At 42.7% G+C, this 13,579-nt stretch overlaps 2 protein-coding genes across 2 annotated transcripts in view; one reads left to right on the top strand and one right to left on the bottom strand.

Moving 5' to 3' along the window:
* PYGL (glycogen phosphorylase L) overlaps positions 1-13,318 on the top strand; it is a gene marked incomplete at its 5' end in the record, with an annotated part of 47,319 nt that extends 34,001 nt beyond the window's left edge. The window contains 5 exons of the mRNA XM_079700448.1: positions 113-320; positions 1,634-1,768; positions 2,190-2,256; positions 5,163-5,335; positions 12,114-13,318. Of these exons, the coding sequence (XP_079556574.1) occupies positions 113-320; positions 1,634-1,768; positions 2,190-2,256; positions 5,163-5,335; positions 12,114-12,201 (671 nt within the window). The 3' untranslated portion in view covers positions 12,202-13,318. The remainder of the gene's footprint in view (positions 1-112; positions 321-1,633; positions 1,769-2,189; positions 2,257-5,162; positions 5,336-12,113) is intronic.
* ABHD12B (abhydrolase domain containing 12B) lies at positions 6,017-7,911 on the bottom strand (the record flags this gene model as incomplete). Its single annotated transcript, XM_079701077.1, has 4 exons — positions 6,017-6,044; positions 6,144-6,262; positions 6,627-6,705; positions 7,832-7,911. Coding segments are annotated over 4 exons (306 nt in total), but the record flags the coding sequence as incomplete, so codon positions are not given.
* Positions 13,319-13,579: the final 261 nt, after the last annotated feature.

The raw sequence follows: 13,579 nt of genomic DNA, 5'->3' as shown, positions 1-13,579 counted from the left end.
CATGTACTACTTTAATGATTAAAACAGGCCAGCTAGGTGAATGCTTGGATACCATACAAGCAGATCCAGAGAGGCAGAATCACTAATCCTATCTCTAATGCCTTGCTTGCAGTCATTCCAGCCACAGATCTGTCGGAGCAGATTTCTACCGCAGGCACCGAAGCCTCGGGGACAGGCAACATGAAGTTCATGTTGAATGGGGCCCTGACTATCGGGACCATGGATGGGGCCAACGTGGAAATGGCCGAGGAAGCCGGGGAGGAGAACCTGTTCATCTTTGGCATGAGAGTAGAGGACGTGGCTGCTTTGGACAAGAAAGGGTGAGAGAGTACTCCTGCTTGTTGAGCAGGTATCCCCCCAGGAGGGTACCTGCCCACCCCGGTGTCCCATTGAGGCAGGTCACATGAGAGTGACAGCAGAACATCTCCCATGAGTCAGGGGACCCTCTTGACCACAGATTAGTCTTGTTACGCACAGCAAGTGAAAGTGAAAGGAGCTTGGGCACAGGTACATGGGCTCGTTGCTATTTGTGATCAGCCATGGCAGAGCTGGCCTCATGAGCTATTCACTTCTCCACATCTGTGATTTTTACTTTGATCAAAAAACTGAACCAGTGTGTAGTTGAAGTTTTTGCCTATTAATTAAACCATCTAGTGTTCCTTTAAGACCTCAAAGAGATGGACTAAAATGTGGTCGATGATAGGCCTGGTTGTATAGAAGCACCCAGAATACTTGTTCCACTTAATATCTGGATAGGTTTATTAACCTGGATTCAAATAAGAAGTAAAGAAAGATGCTGCTCAAAGGAACCACAGCAATCACAAAATCTGGAGGGTGTCAAATATACTTCCCAACCCTTGGAAGTAAATTTTTGTTGAGGAGCAACAAATTTGGGAATCTGTGGGACCAAAGAGCAACTGTCGGGGACTTCCCTGGTGGTCCAGTGGTAAAGAATCCGCCTTACAATGCGGGGGACGCGGGTTCGATCCCTCGTCAGGGGACTAAGATCCCACATGCCGTGGAGCAACTAAGCCCGTGTGCCACAACTGCTGAGCCCGTGTGCTGCAAACTGCAGAGCCCACGAGCTCTGGAACCCGTGTGCCACAACTATAGAGCCCACATGCCCTGGAGCCTGCACACCACAGCTAAAGAAGAGAAAACCCGCCACCACACTAGAGAGAAGCCCATGCGCCGCAACGAAAGATCCCGCATGCCTCAGTGAAGATCCCGCGTGCCGCAACTAAGAGCCGACACAGCCAAAAATAAATTGAAGAAATAAATAAATAATAAATAACTCTCTTTTTAAAAAAGCAACTGTACAACGCTTGTTTAGAGCCACAAAGCCTGCTTTGAAATGAATCTTACTGTATTTTACCGGATTAGACTATTGCTCTGTGACTAGGATTTTTATTATCTACTGTCCTTAGTGTCTTTGGTTACAAGGAACTAATCAAATTTAGTTGGGAAAAAAATTTCAGGATCTAGTTAAGTATTATTTATACCCTGTTGAACTCTATAATGACTTTATAAATGCCATATTTCTGAATGCATTTTTCACAGCTAATGTAGCGTCCAGTGTGTCGTTAACAAACATTAACAGAACCTTTTCTTATCCCCCGCCCTGACCCTACAGGTATAAGGCAAAAGAATATTACGAGGCACTTCCAGAGCTAAAGCTGGCCATTGATCAAATTGACAAGGGCTTCTTTTCTCCCAAGCAGCCTGACCTCTTCAAAGACTTAGTCAACATGCTATTTTATCATGACAGGTGAGTTCCCACAAGAAGATGGTGCTGTTTGGGCCGTGGAAAGGGGATGAGGCTATCTTAAACTAACTACAACACATGTAGATTAGCATAGATCTGTGATCTGATAAGCTAACCTAGACTTGGAAAGGAAAATTAGATATTCTCCACTAACAATGCAAGGAGAAGACTTAAGAATAAGGCCCACAAATTTGGTATTCTTTTTCTCCTTCCACGGGTATAACCAACTTTCAGATGCATCCATGTAATAACATTCTCACGTATGGGAAGAAAGGTTGAGGGCTGGTTGAAACCCTTGTGAATAGAAGTGTCAGATTGGTAAGCCAGCCATGCCTGACATTAAGCAAAAGAGAATTTTAATTGGAATCTTAGCACACATCTATTAATGAAGCTTTTTGTTTTTTCCTTCTAATCACAAAAAAAGGTTTAAAGTTTTTGCAGACTATGAAGCCTATGTCAAGTGTCAAGAAAAAGTCAGTCAGCTGTACATGGTGAGTACATGGCCGAGACTTACAAAGGAAACCAGTTTACAGTTCATTAAAATTTTGGTTTCTTTTTATTAAATCTAAATAACAGGGCCCCACCAACCAATCGAAAATGGGAAGTGAGGCAGCTCTTTAGGTTTTTCAGATCAAAACTTGACTGTTCCCGAATTCAGGCAAAGGTTGGCATTTGACATTTCAGTTGCATTTGTAGGTTTTTTAATATCCAAGTAAAAAGTCACAAATAATTCGATATTTATTGAGCACCCACCATGTAGCAGGCATATCCTAGAGACTAAGAGTATAAAGTGAAATTAAATACTCATTTTACCCACTCATTTATTCAACAGAGAGGCATTGGGGCCTCCTCCATGGCAGGCATCATGCTGGGCGCTGAGGCCCCAGCATGGACAAAGCCAAGGCCCCTCGAGGAGCCTGTTTAGTGCCAGGGCCCTTAACCAGAAGTGCATCAGAATCACCAAGCAGTTTTTTCAAAGTACAGATGCCCAGCACCCTCTAAGAGATTCTGACCCAATAGTGGGTGGGATCACCATCAGCATTTGAAAAATCTGCTAAATTGATTGTAAGGCTGAACCTTCGTTTATCGGGAAAGGACTGACCCCCCCTAGTATTTGAAAATTGTAAAGTAAGTTCCTCTCCTGGATTACCCATGGAGTGGTGCTATATGAATAGAATATAAATGTACAGAAAGAGGGGAGGTTTCACATTTGAATTTAAAAAAAAGAAAAAGAAAAAGGAATGAAACAGAGAGAGAGAGAGGGAGGGAGGGAGGAAAGAAAGAAAGAAAAGGAAGGAAAGGGAGAGAGAAAAAGAAAAGAAAAGGGCTAGAGCCACGTGAGTAACCCTTCATGTGCAAAGTCATACATCTTTACCAAAGAGCCCAGCCCTCTAGGTACATTTAGTAAATATATGGAAAGGCGATCATCTCTGATAGGAAAGACTTTTAGGGAACTGCAGAAACCACAGAAGAACAGATACAGGAGGAGGCTGGCCCTGTGCTAAGACTCCAGCTTGGGCTTCTTGAGGTAGCCGTCCTTGCCCACACAGTCTCCATTTTGGCTCTCCAACTAGAAAGCCACTATAGAGCAGACCAGTGGGAACGCATAAACTCTCCACCTCCTGCCCTCTGGACACATCAGCAACTATTTCCGACAGAAACATACTGCACTAACATTTCTTTCTATTCCTTTCCCAAAGCCAAGTGACAAGGTGGTTCCTATAGTCATCCCAGATATCCCATTGGGGTTTTAAAACAGGATCACTTAAGGCCTGTGCTGCTTTACAGCATATCCAGCCCCCCAAAAGTGTATACAAACCAGAGTTTTATATACTTCCCAAGGAGAGGCAGTGCTAGATTTAAGTAGAGTGGCTCACTTCCTGCTCCCCGAACACTGGAGAGAGCAGCCATATACAGCCTCCAAGAACTCAAAGACAGAGGAAGGAAAATGGCCCCCTCTAGCTCCTTCCCCTTGATCTCAACCCATGCTTGTATGTAGACAAGCTGTATAGGAAAAGAAACAAGTGAAACAGAGCAGGAAGGGAAAATATGAGTGAGGGCATGCACAAATGTGAATGTTGGTTTTGCACAATGGTCCCTTCTGTCAAAATGATGGCCCTGATCCAAAGGATGCCCACCTAGAAGGCCAGCATTCTATTCCATCTTCCTTGTTCATTAATGCAAACTGCAGCTTTTACTCTTAACAATAATTGTATTGTTGAAGCGTAGAAAACATGGCCCACATGGTTGGAAAGTCTAGTCATAATCCCTTTAAATAAAGAACGTGAAGAGAGGAAGCTTTTATTCTCTTCTTATGTTAGTAAGTTTCCAAAGTCTGAATAAACTAATTTCAGACTGTGTTTTAGTTTTTCTTTTAAATGTTTATAATTCATTGCTGTTGTTTTCAAATAATATTCTGGTCATTTCCATAGAACTCCTTCTTAGAGTTCTTTACAAAATCACGAGGCTATAAAAAGTAGCTTCTCAGCTACATAGCACAGGGAGATCAGCTCGGTGCTTTGCGACCCACCTAGAGGGGTGGGATAAGGAGGGTGGGAGGGTGACCCACCAAAAGGGAGGGGATATGGGGATATACATATACATATAGCTGATTCACTTTGTTATACAGCAGAAACTAACACAACACTGTAAAGCAATTATACTCCAGTAAAGATGTTAATAAAAATAAATAGCTTCTTATACTTTTTACATAAAATTATGAGAGATCTATATTTTATTTAGATATATAGATGTATATTTTTATTTAGGATAAAACCTTAATTGGTCCTGTTTTCAAACCCCAGTGGAGTATTTGGGATTCAGTGTAAACCTATTGGAGTATCTACATTCTGAAAAAACAGGAAAAGAGAAGTCGGTGAATAAAGTCTCCCATGGGACTCTTTGCCTGCATGGTAGCTAATGTTCTAGAGTAGTGTTTTTCGAGCTTTGGCTGTGAGCCACGGGATAAATTTCTTACGTGGCATCTAGCAGACAGTGAATGTTAGTCTCTTCCTTTCCCCTGTAGTTTAAAGGGAGATGAGGTATCTTCATTCAAAATGAAGCATGGGAAATATGGCTTACATGCCAAAACATTGTAACTATGGCAGAAATTACCAATTAGGGTTTCTGTAAGAGTGAAAAATACTTTCTTTTTCATTTTAGAGAAATATAATCTAAAATAGCAGAAGAGCACAGTCTGCCCTGTCCAGCTCCCAACTGTGAAACAAATGTATTTATGATTCATTACAATTTACTCCTGTCACTTTCCCCATAAATTGTACTTGGATGTGCTTGGCCTGGTGTTTGTCATACAGCCTGATGGGCACTCAGGCCCTGAGCCTTAGATGCACGTTAATTTAATTTAATTCAGTTAAACAAGTATAATTCTTGTTTACAGAATCCAAAGGCCTGGAACATCACGGTACTCAGAAACATAGCCGCCTCAGGGAAATTCTCCAGTGACCGAACAATTAAGGAGTATGCCCGGGACATCTGGAACATGGAGCCTTCTGACCTAAAGATTTCCCTGTCCAGTGAACCCAGCAGTGGGGTGAACAAAGCCAATGGAAAGTAAGTTGTTAAATATCCTGAGAAAAAATAGCTTCTTACTGGACTTCAACATTTTCACAACATTCTTTGATTTTGTTTTGTTTTATTAAATAATAATCTAGTTAAGTATCTCTGGGAATTGGGAGGGAAAGTGTATGACTATATTAGGGCTAAAAATGAAGGGTTAATTTCCAAAGGTTACATGAGTGCCAAATCTTACTATTTTATAGCAGATTGAGTAGCATGCTAGGACTTTCCCCAATGCTATTCAGAAAGCTAGAAAACAGCTTGGAACTTTTTAATGCCATTTAAATTAACTAAACTGAAATACAAATATTTAACTACATTGGAGCATCTTTCTTGCTACTGCTTGCTGTCTAGGTGCAAATCAAAAACCACCTTATCCATAGATATCCCCAGAATATTTGGTAACTGTACATTTTTAGATGGGATCAAATTTTTACCAAATTCTGATTCTCCACAGTGAAGTTTCGGCATGTTCCACAAAGTAGTCTATGACACGCTAAACAAGAACATTCCATAATGCCCAGCATCCATGCTTTCCCTTACTAAAATGGCAAGTGACTTGTAGAAATGTCAGTAACTTCAGCTCACCCAAGCAGCCCAGTACAGTTTTACATAAGAAATATACACCACAAGTGGTGTTTGGACCAAGTCTTCGCTCTCCGCTGTACTCAGACCTCACGCCCAGTGCTGACTCAGGAAATCTCTGCAGGAAAAGGACCTAGATGAGCTCACATGCATTCCCCACCTCATGGTCTAAGTAAGCCAGAGCAGCCCTCATTGCATTTAGCAAAGCAAATCTTACCTCACGGTTTTTAACAGTGTGGTGCTTTTACACAGGAAGTTGTGTTGGAGGCCAGGAGGAAAGATCACCATCTTCACCCTCTCTTTGTTCCTATATGCACTGTGTGCAATTTCATAGAGCTGCAAGGGGCAGAAAGACAAGGACTCAAAGGCTGATCATTGAAGCAGTTGTTTTCCTAGTCTAATTTTCCTAAAAGGGTATGGAAACAGCCAACTTAAAGAGTTAGTCCCATTAAGTCAGAGATATAGGCACCCTGCATATCCCTGAGTGGTTGCCTCTACAACCAAGGAACTGAAAGCTGCACAGCTCATGGAACAGTGACAACAGTGTATTGTATACACCAGGCGGCACAGCAATTCAGGGGTGCAGAGAATCCCTTATAATGTCAGAGACCCTTCTTTAGGCCCTAGTCAAAGTTTGGCTGGCTGAGAAAATGGTGAAATTAGTATAGTATGTTTCTGTCAGCCACTGAACTTAGTTTACCTTTTTTCCAAATTCCAAAGGCACCGTTCTGTCATCCTCACCATGTATGATAAGAAGGGGAGAAGACAGGAATTTAACACTAGGAACAAGTGGAAGAAAAGCTTTCAGTTCAAGAAATATACATTGAGATTTCTCCTCTTCTAAGTTAAGGCTTTAGCAAAACATGAGGTTTGCCCAAAATAAAGGAATGCTCTTTCCATCCCTCCCAGGAATAACAACTTCATATATAATAAGCTTCATATAGTGACTTTTTTTTCTTCCAGGCAAGATTCTTCTGTTTACTCATACAGTTTACTTAGCCTATTTGATTTAATTTATTCCTATGTGATTTTTGAAAATAAGGAACAAAAACACTGAATTTGTACAGAATTAGCAGAACCTCACCTTTTCCTTATTCTGCCTTATTTCATAATATCTGGAATGTTTTAATTAAACGAAAACAAAGTAAGTCAAAACCAAAAAAATAACAAGAACTACCACAGGACCAAGGAGAACTCTTTGTAGCAATCTGTTTACACTTCCCCATAAATGTACAGGATGGACATGAGATCAATAGGTTTGATTAGCCTCCTGGTCAACTTCCTATTTGGTAATTCGAAAAGGCTATGACATGAAGAATGACTAATAGTACTTCCCTGTCCTCTTCCAAATTCTGATACCATCCACCCCTGCCACAGTGACTCGCTGTTACTTCTGAGGATGTTAGATCCCTCAAGTGTGCTGAAATAGAAAAAATACTGATAATGACTGCCTATTGGTAGGCACTCTAGATTCTCCAACTGTGAGAGGCTAACTTGCCAGATTCTAGTCACTGGACTTGCTGTTGGGTTACTCGGCTGGATGGTGTATGGATTTTGGTTACATGGGGAATAAGACCTAGAACTCAGAGATTCCTCCAAGGAATGCTAGGTTAGACCATACAGGACCTTTAAAGGGTCCTGAAACACCCTAAATCTACAACTCCCTTTATAACTTCAGAGAAAGTACTAAATTGGTAAAGTCATTAATTTAGACATAAGGATAATACCAAATACTAAAAATCTGTAGATACTGTAGATACCTTAGCCCAAATCCTAGTGCCTATCTAAGAATTCTCATTTACTCATTCAGATTGGTCATCTCCCCATTCAATAAGTCACGTGATAACTACCCACCAGAATCCTATAGATATAGTAATAACGGACATCTTTACATCATTAAGTTACTTTTCATCACTGGGGAAGGCTAGTTCGTCTTTCCTCAGGGCATCCATAACCATGCTTAAAAATCCTGGAAGTTTCCAGTAAATCTATTTTTTAAAAAGGAAAAAAAATTGAAACATGGCCTATAGCTATGTCATTTGTTATAGTTTCCCACTATGAACTGTAGTAATATAGAGAGTAGTGAGTTTCTAAATATAATAAACTATTTTTGGAAATATAACTTTTATGTCTTAAAAGTAATTCATGTTATTGTAGGAAATTTGGAAAATAGAAGAAGGAAGAAAGAAGAAACGAATCACACATAATCCCACCATCCATAGATAATCACATTAAACATTTTGTGGTTTTTACTTATCTTTTTTTAAAGTACAAATAGCACCACTAACTTATTTCTTCATACTCATAAAGGAGCAGTGATACGCATAGTCTAAAAATTAAGACTAATTTTTAATTAAGTGAATAATTGCAGAATAATTAAGTGATTTAGTTGGGGAAAAGAATATTCTGATTAGTTAGAGATTCTGATAAAGTATACAATACATAGATAATTGGTTTTAAAGGATTTGAACATTATAAACTCTGTTGAATATGATTTAATATTGCAATGTTTTAAAAAGGCATTTTAGGTTTTAATAATGACCACAGGACTCCAAATATAACAATTATCATTCTAAACATGCTGAATTTCCTCATTAATGGCAAATTCCAGTAAAAAGAATGCTAGCTAAATCAGCTCTTGCCATATTTTGATTAAGTCGAAAGGTAAATTAGTTTATATGCCCTAAAAACATCCATTTCAACGGAAAATGAGGAAAGGACATAAACCCTGAGCAATACTGCACCTTCCTCAAACTTTTAACCCTGCCTCTAAACTACTCCCAAGTCCATTCAGTTCTCTCCGTTTCCACTAATCACCCAGCCTAACCCAGCCCTCATCTCTTGCTTGGATTACACCAACAACCCCAGGTGGCTTCCTGTTCCACCCTCGCCCTGCTGTAACCCGGTTCCCACAGGGAAACCAGAGTGATCATTTTAACGTGCAAAACCCTCATCACATCCCTCTTTTTTTTTTTTTTTTTTTTTTTTTTTTTTTTTTTGTGGTATGTGGGCCTCTCACTGTTGTGGCCTTTCCCGTTGCGGAGCACAGGCTCCGGACGCGCAGGCTCAGCGGCCATAGCTCACGGGCCCAGCCGCTCCGCGGCACGTGGGATCCTCCCAGACCGGGGCACGAACCCGCGTCCCCTGCATCGGCAGGCGGACTCTCAACCTCTGCGCCACCAGGGAAGCCCCACATCCCTCTTTTGCCTCACATCCTTCAAAGGCACGTGGATTAAATCCAAGCATCACCTTGGCCTTGGAGGCCTTACAGCATCTGGCTACAGCCTCTATCGCCTATCGCTAAGCCCACTCCTCTCCACCCCCAGGCCCTGCTGTCTTCTGCTCCTGGAACACGTCAGCCTTGATCCCACTGCAGGGCCCTTGCCTTTCTCCTCCCTCAGCCGAGACCTCCAGATTCTCCCATGACAACTGGCTCCTTGTCATGCAAGTCTCAGTTTAGATGATATTTCTTCAGCGGTCCCCCCTAACTAGCCATCGCAGCTTGTCCCCCATCACCTCCCAGTCATTCCGTTCACATCATTTTATTACTTTTACAGCACTTCTCACTATTCAAAATCCTCTTATTGCATACTTGTCTTCTATGTGCCTCTCCAGCAACTATACAAACTTCATAGGAGGTTAGACCACAACTTGCTTATTCCCTGTGGTATCCCCAGAGCCTAGAAAAGTTCCTGGTACCTAATAGACACTTGATAAATATTTGCTAAAGAAGGAATGAATCGACTGTGCAGATATCCCTGATGTACACTTTAAGCTATTATCTGTCCTTTTCATCTCAGTGTGACTGAATTTCATTCAGAGTTTATTCCTTGGAACAGATTTGCAAAGAAAAAGACCAACAATGTATTATGTGTATTCCTCTGCGGTGCTGAGCAGGGAGGGGGGTGCAATGTACTAAATGGGACGTTGCCAAGGGAAGGGAGTGGGTACAGAATAGGTAGGCTGGGGCCATAAATGCAAACATCTGCTTCACAGTTTAAAAAGAAAAGAATTATGTTCAGTGTAGAAGCAAGTTTTAGATTTCTGCTTGTCACTGCTCCTTTATGAGTATGGAGAAATAAGAGTTAGTGGTCATTTCCCCAGCACTGTAGTACGTCATTTGCTGTAGTCTCCCACTATGAGCTGTAGTAATAGAGAGAAGAGTAACTTTCTAAATATAAGGACCTTTAAAAACATTTTTTTTTCCTGATTATAAAAAGGAAATTCATGCCTGGTAGGGAATTTGGTAGGGAAATGGGTACAGAATATGCAGGTCGAGGTCAGTAAAGACAAACTTCTGCTTCACAGTTTTGACATGGGCCTGCTGCTTGCAGAAACCTGCGCGGTTTCCCAGGGTCTGTCTGGCCTGCATTTTTTGCATGGTCTCACAGCAAATGACTCGCGTTCGGGTACAGTCTGGAAATCCCAATACTGCTTCTCTTTCCCTTCCTTCCCTTGCCCTCCTCTTACCCGTGCTACGGGCAAGACTTCTTGTTTTCTCTTTTCTTTGTCTTCTGGTTCTGCTACCCCTGGAATCAGGACTCCTCTGAGGAGAATTCAGTAAGAGAAGCCCTTCAGCAATTCATCTCAAATTCCGAAGGCGTAAGGAGAAAGCGGGCCCCAGTCAATCTACTCCCCTTATCCCTCACTCCTCTCCAGCCAGAGGTGCCCCTCGAGACTCACAGGTCAGACCACCCCTCCAGCCCAGACCACAGCGAGGGGCTCCTAACTGGTTTCCCTGGCTTCAAATTCCGCCAGATAAATATTCTTAAAATACCAGTTACCTGAAATCTGCTGTTACCGAGCTTTGGGAGTGGAACACTATCTATTTAAACAAACAAAAAACTCCTCTCTTGGCTGTAAGCCCATCCACATCTGGCCACAGTCTTTCATCCCAAAAGCTGCGCACCTCCATGTGACTGCCTGGAGTTAGAAAATGCAGGATTGAGTCCCGTTTCCTCTCTATAGGGTATGTGGCAATTGGGCAAGCCTTTAGGCCTTCATTTCGCTCAGTGGAGGCAATGGTGGCAAACTCAGAGGTGCTGTGAGGATTTAAAAGAATGACGAGTGTGAAAGATCTTATATAGAGGCCCTTTGTGACTCTCAGGTATTTCATAACACATAATCACCCCGTTCTGGCCCCGTGCCTTGGCTCACATTCTCCCCTCCTGTCTGTGTTTTCTAACTGCTCTCCCTCGCCTTCAAGAAATGAGCTTAGATCCTATCTCCCTGTAAGTCATCATTGGTCACACCTGCACACAAGACCCGTCTCTTCCCTGAATTCTCCCTACCCTGATATTATTGTTCTGGGTGCTCCCGTAACACCTAACTTAGTCTACTGTATTATAAAAAGAGTGGAAAAAAGGAACAAGCATTTGTTGAATGCCCATATCTTTGCATGACTATTTTACTTAATTCAACCTTCACAACAACTCTATGCACAACAACCCTATGCAAGAGTGGAGTTCAAGGTGGAAAGCAAGCCTAAAAGTTAATAGACATCATCACCCCAGGCAAAACTGCATCCAGCCCACCACTCCTCGGAGTGATGAGAGAGGGGAGTAGACAGGAGAGGATGGCCATGTCTGAACAGGGGTGGGCGGATGAAGAAGGTGCTGGGGTGCTGGGCCTGGCACGATTCTGGGCCCCACTAACGCTGTGAAATCAGGAAAGGGCTCTGGAGTGGGAGCTGGCTTGTGGGAGGAGAGACCAGGTCTTGGGATCGATGGCGGCTGAATCACCTAAGGGAGAGATTACTGACTACCTGAGGGGAGTGTAGGAGGGCATAAACAGGAGCCCGCCAGCCAGCTCTCAGTCAGATAAGGCAAGGTGGAGAGCCTGCCATCTTCCTCATGCTGGGAGATGCAGGGGCTGCCCCCAAAAACTGGAGTCTGTAGCAGGCTGGTGAGGACACCAAGGTGTGGCCACCTTCCCTCGGCCCAGCCTCTTATGGGGCTGAAGAAAGGCCTGAATGACTTAAGAGAAGACATGCTACATCTTTATCCCATACCACCAAAAAGGTTGTTTCTGGTAGAAGGAGTGGTTTTTGCACTTAATATATTTTCTCAACCCATCCCCTAGCCCTTAGAAAAAGCAAATAAATTCAACTCCATCTGGTGATGAAAGGAACAAATTCATTAAAGTGTTTGGGACTCAGAGATGTTCACGTCTGTTTTGATCCCCCAAGGTCAAAGCTGGAAGAGAAGTCTACTCATGGGACTTTAGGCCCAGACATCACAAACCCACCCTCATCTCCAGGAGCTCTCAGGAGATAACCATGCTGAGGGCGGAAGAAGATCTTAGGGCTGTAGCCCAGAAGAGAATAAATGGAGACATAAAATCGGTGCCTTGAGGCCCCTTCAGACTTACCTTTACTAGCTCAGGTCTATGAGGAGCTGCCCTGTAGAGGAGGTTTAAAAAAAAAAAAAAGCAAGAATTAGGAATTACAATGACAAATTCAACAAAAATCACTACCATGCTGCTGGCATCTGATCTCACGCCTTTCTTTTTCAGGTTAGACAAATAACCAGGAGAGAGGGCAATGCTTCTTGGTGTCATAGCCCATCGCGCCTGTGTCAGGGTGAATGACCCACAGCTCCCCTCTGCTGCCGCCTTCCCCCAAGTGAGCACCAGCTGCCCGGACCGCTAGAGCTTCTCAACGTAAGCATTTGATTGAACTGCTGACAATCCATCTCCTTTCACTGCTGCACAGCAAAACCTATTTCTAAGAATACTTCTAGAAGCTAAAGGAAAAAAAGTTCCAGAAAGTGGCTTTTCAGAAAAAGGGATGATATAATCAAGTTCACTAAAGGAAGATCTGCCTGCATCCTGTCCGCTCTGCCATGCGGTGCAAGATGAAGTGGAGGAGAGAGACTCACAGCCCTGGAGGTACAAGAAATACTTTTTTCCAAAAGAACCACAGTCTCCTCTCTGTTAACCACATAAAAGGAAGATAAAGATGATTCAAAAGGCAGAGGATTCTTTAAAAAACCATTTGAATTTGTTTTAGAGCCAAGTTTCTTAAACCTTAGTGGGTCATGGAGCCCTTTGAACATGTAATTAAAGCTATGGACCCGCTGCCCCGAAAAATGTATCCACTCTTCAAATTTTGTGTACAGTTTTGTGTTGGGAGTTCGTGGACCCTCTGGGGCTTCTATGGATCCCAAGTAGAGAACCGCTGTTTTCATCAAGGTTCCCTGTGATCTGTCATTTGGCCTCCTTCCAGCTCAGTACTGCTGAGACCAAGCTGAGACTTCCGGGCGGAGACAGAGGAAGGTGCAGCTGACCAGGAAATCTGGGATAACTGAGGGCGAGAGCGGATTCGCTCAGAGGGCAGACGTGACTATGTGATTCACATGACCCTTTAAATAAAAGTGCATTGTTAACACCGTGCCCAAGTTTACACAATCAGAACAATGTTAAGCAATGTTGAAAAATGTTGATTTCACAGGAAATCTCTGTAAATGTGACTCTAAAACATACACCTCAAGAAAGCCCCTTGAGCAATGGCAAGTCTTGAGAAAGCCATCGTCTGACACAAAAAGACAGTGAGTAAAAGAGACAGAGGCAAGGGAGCCGAGGGGCAGATTCCAGACCTTGTCACTGAGTTTGAAGTATCCTCCCAGAGACAGAGCGAGGTCTGCGGGTCTCTGA

This window comes from Hyperoodon ampullatus, assembly GCF_949752795.1.
Source record: "Hyperoodon ampullatus genome assembly, chromosome: 3".
Taxonomy (NCBI): Eukaryota; Metazoa; Chordata; class Mammalia; order Artiodactyla; family Ziphiidae; genus Hyperoodon; species Hyperoodon ampullatus.
This window is presented reverse-complemented; position numbering and strand designations above follow the sequence as displayed.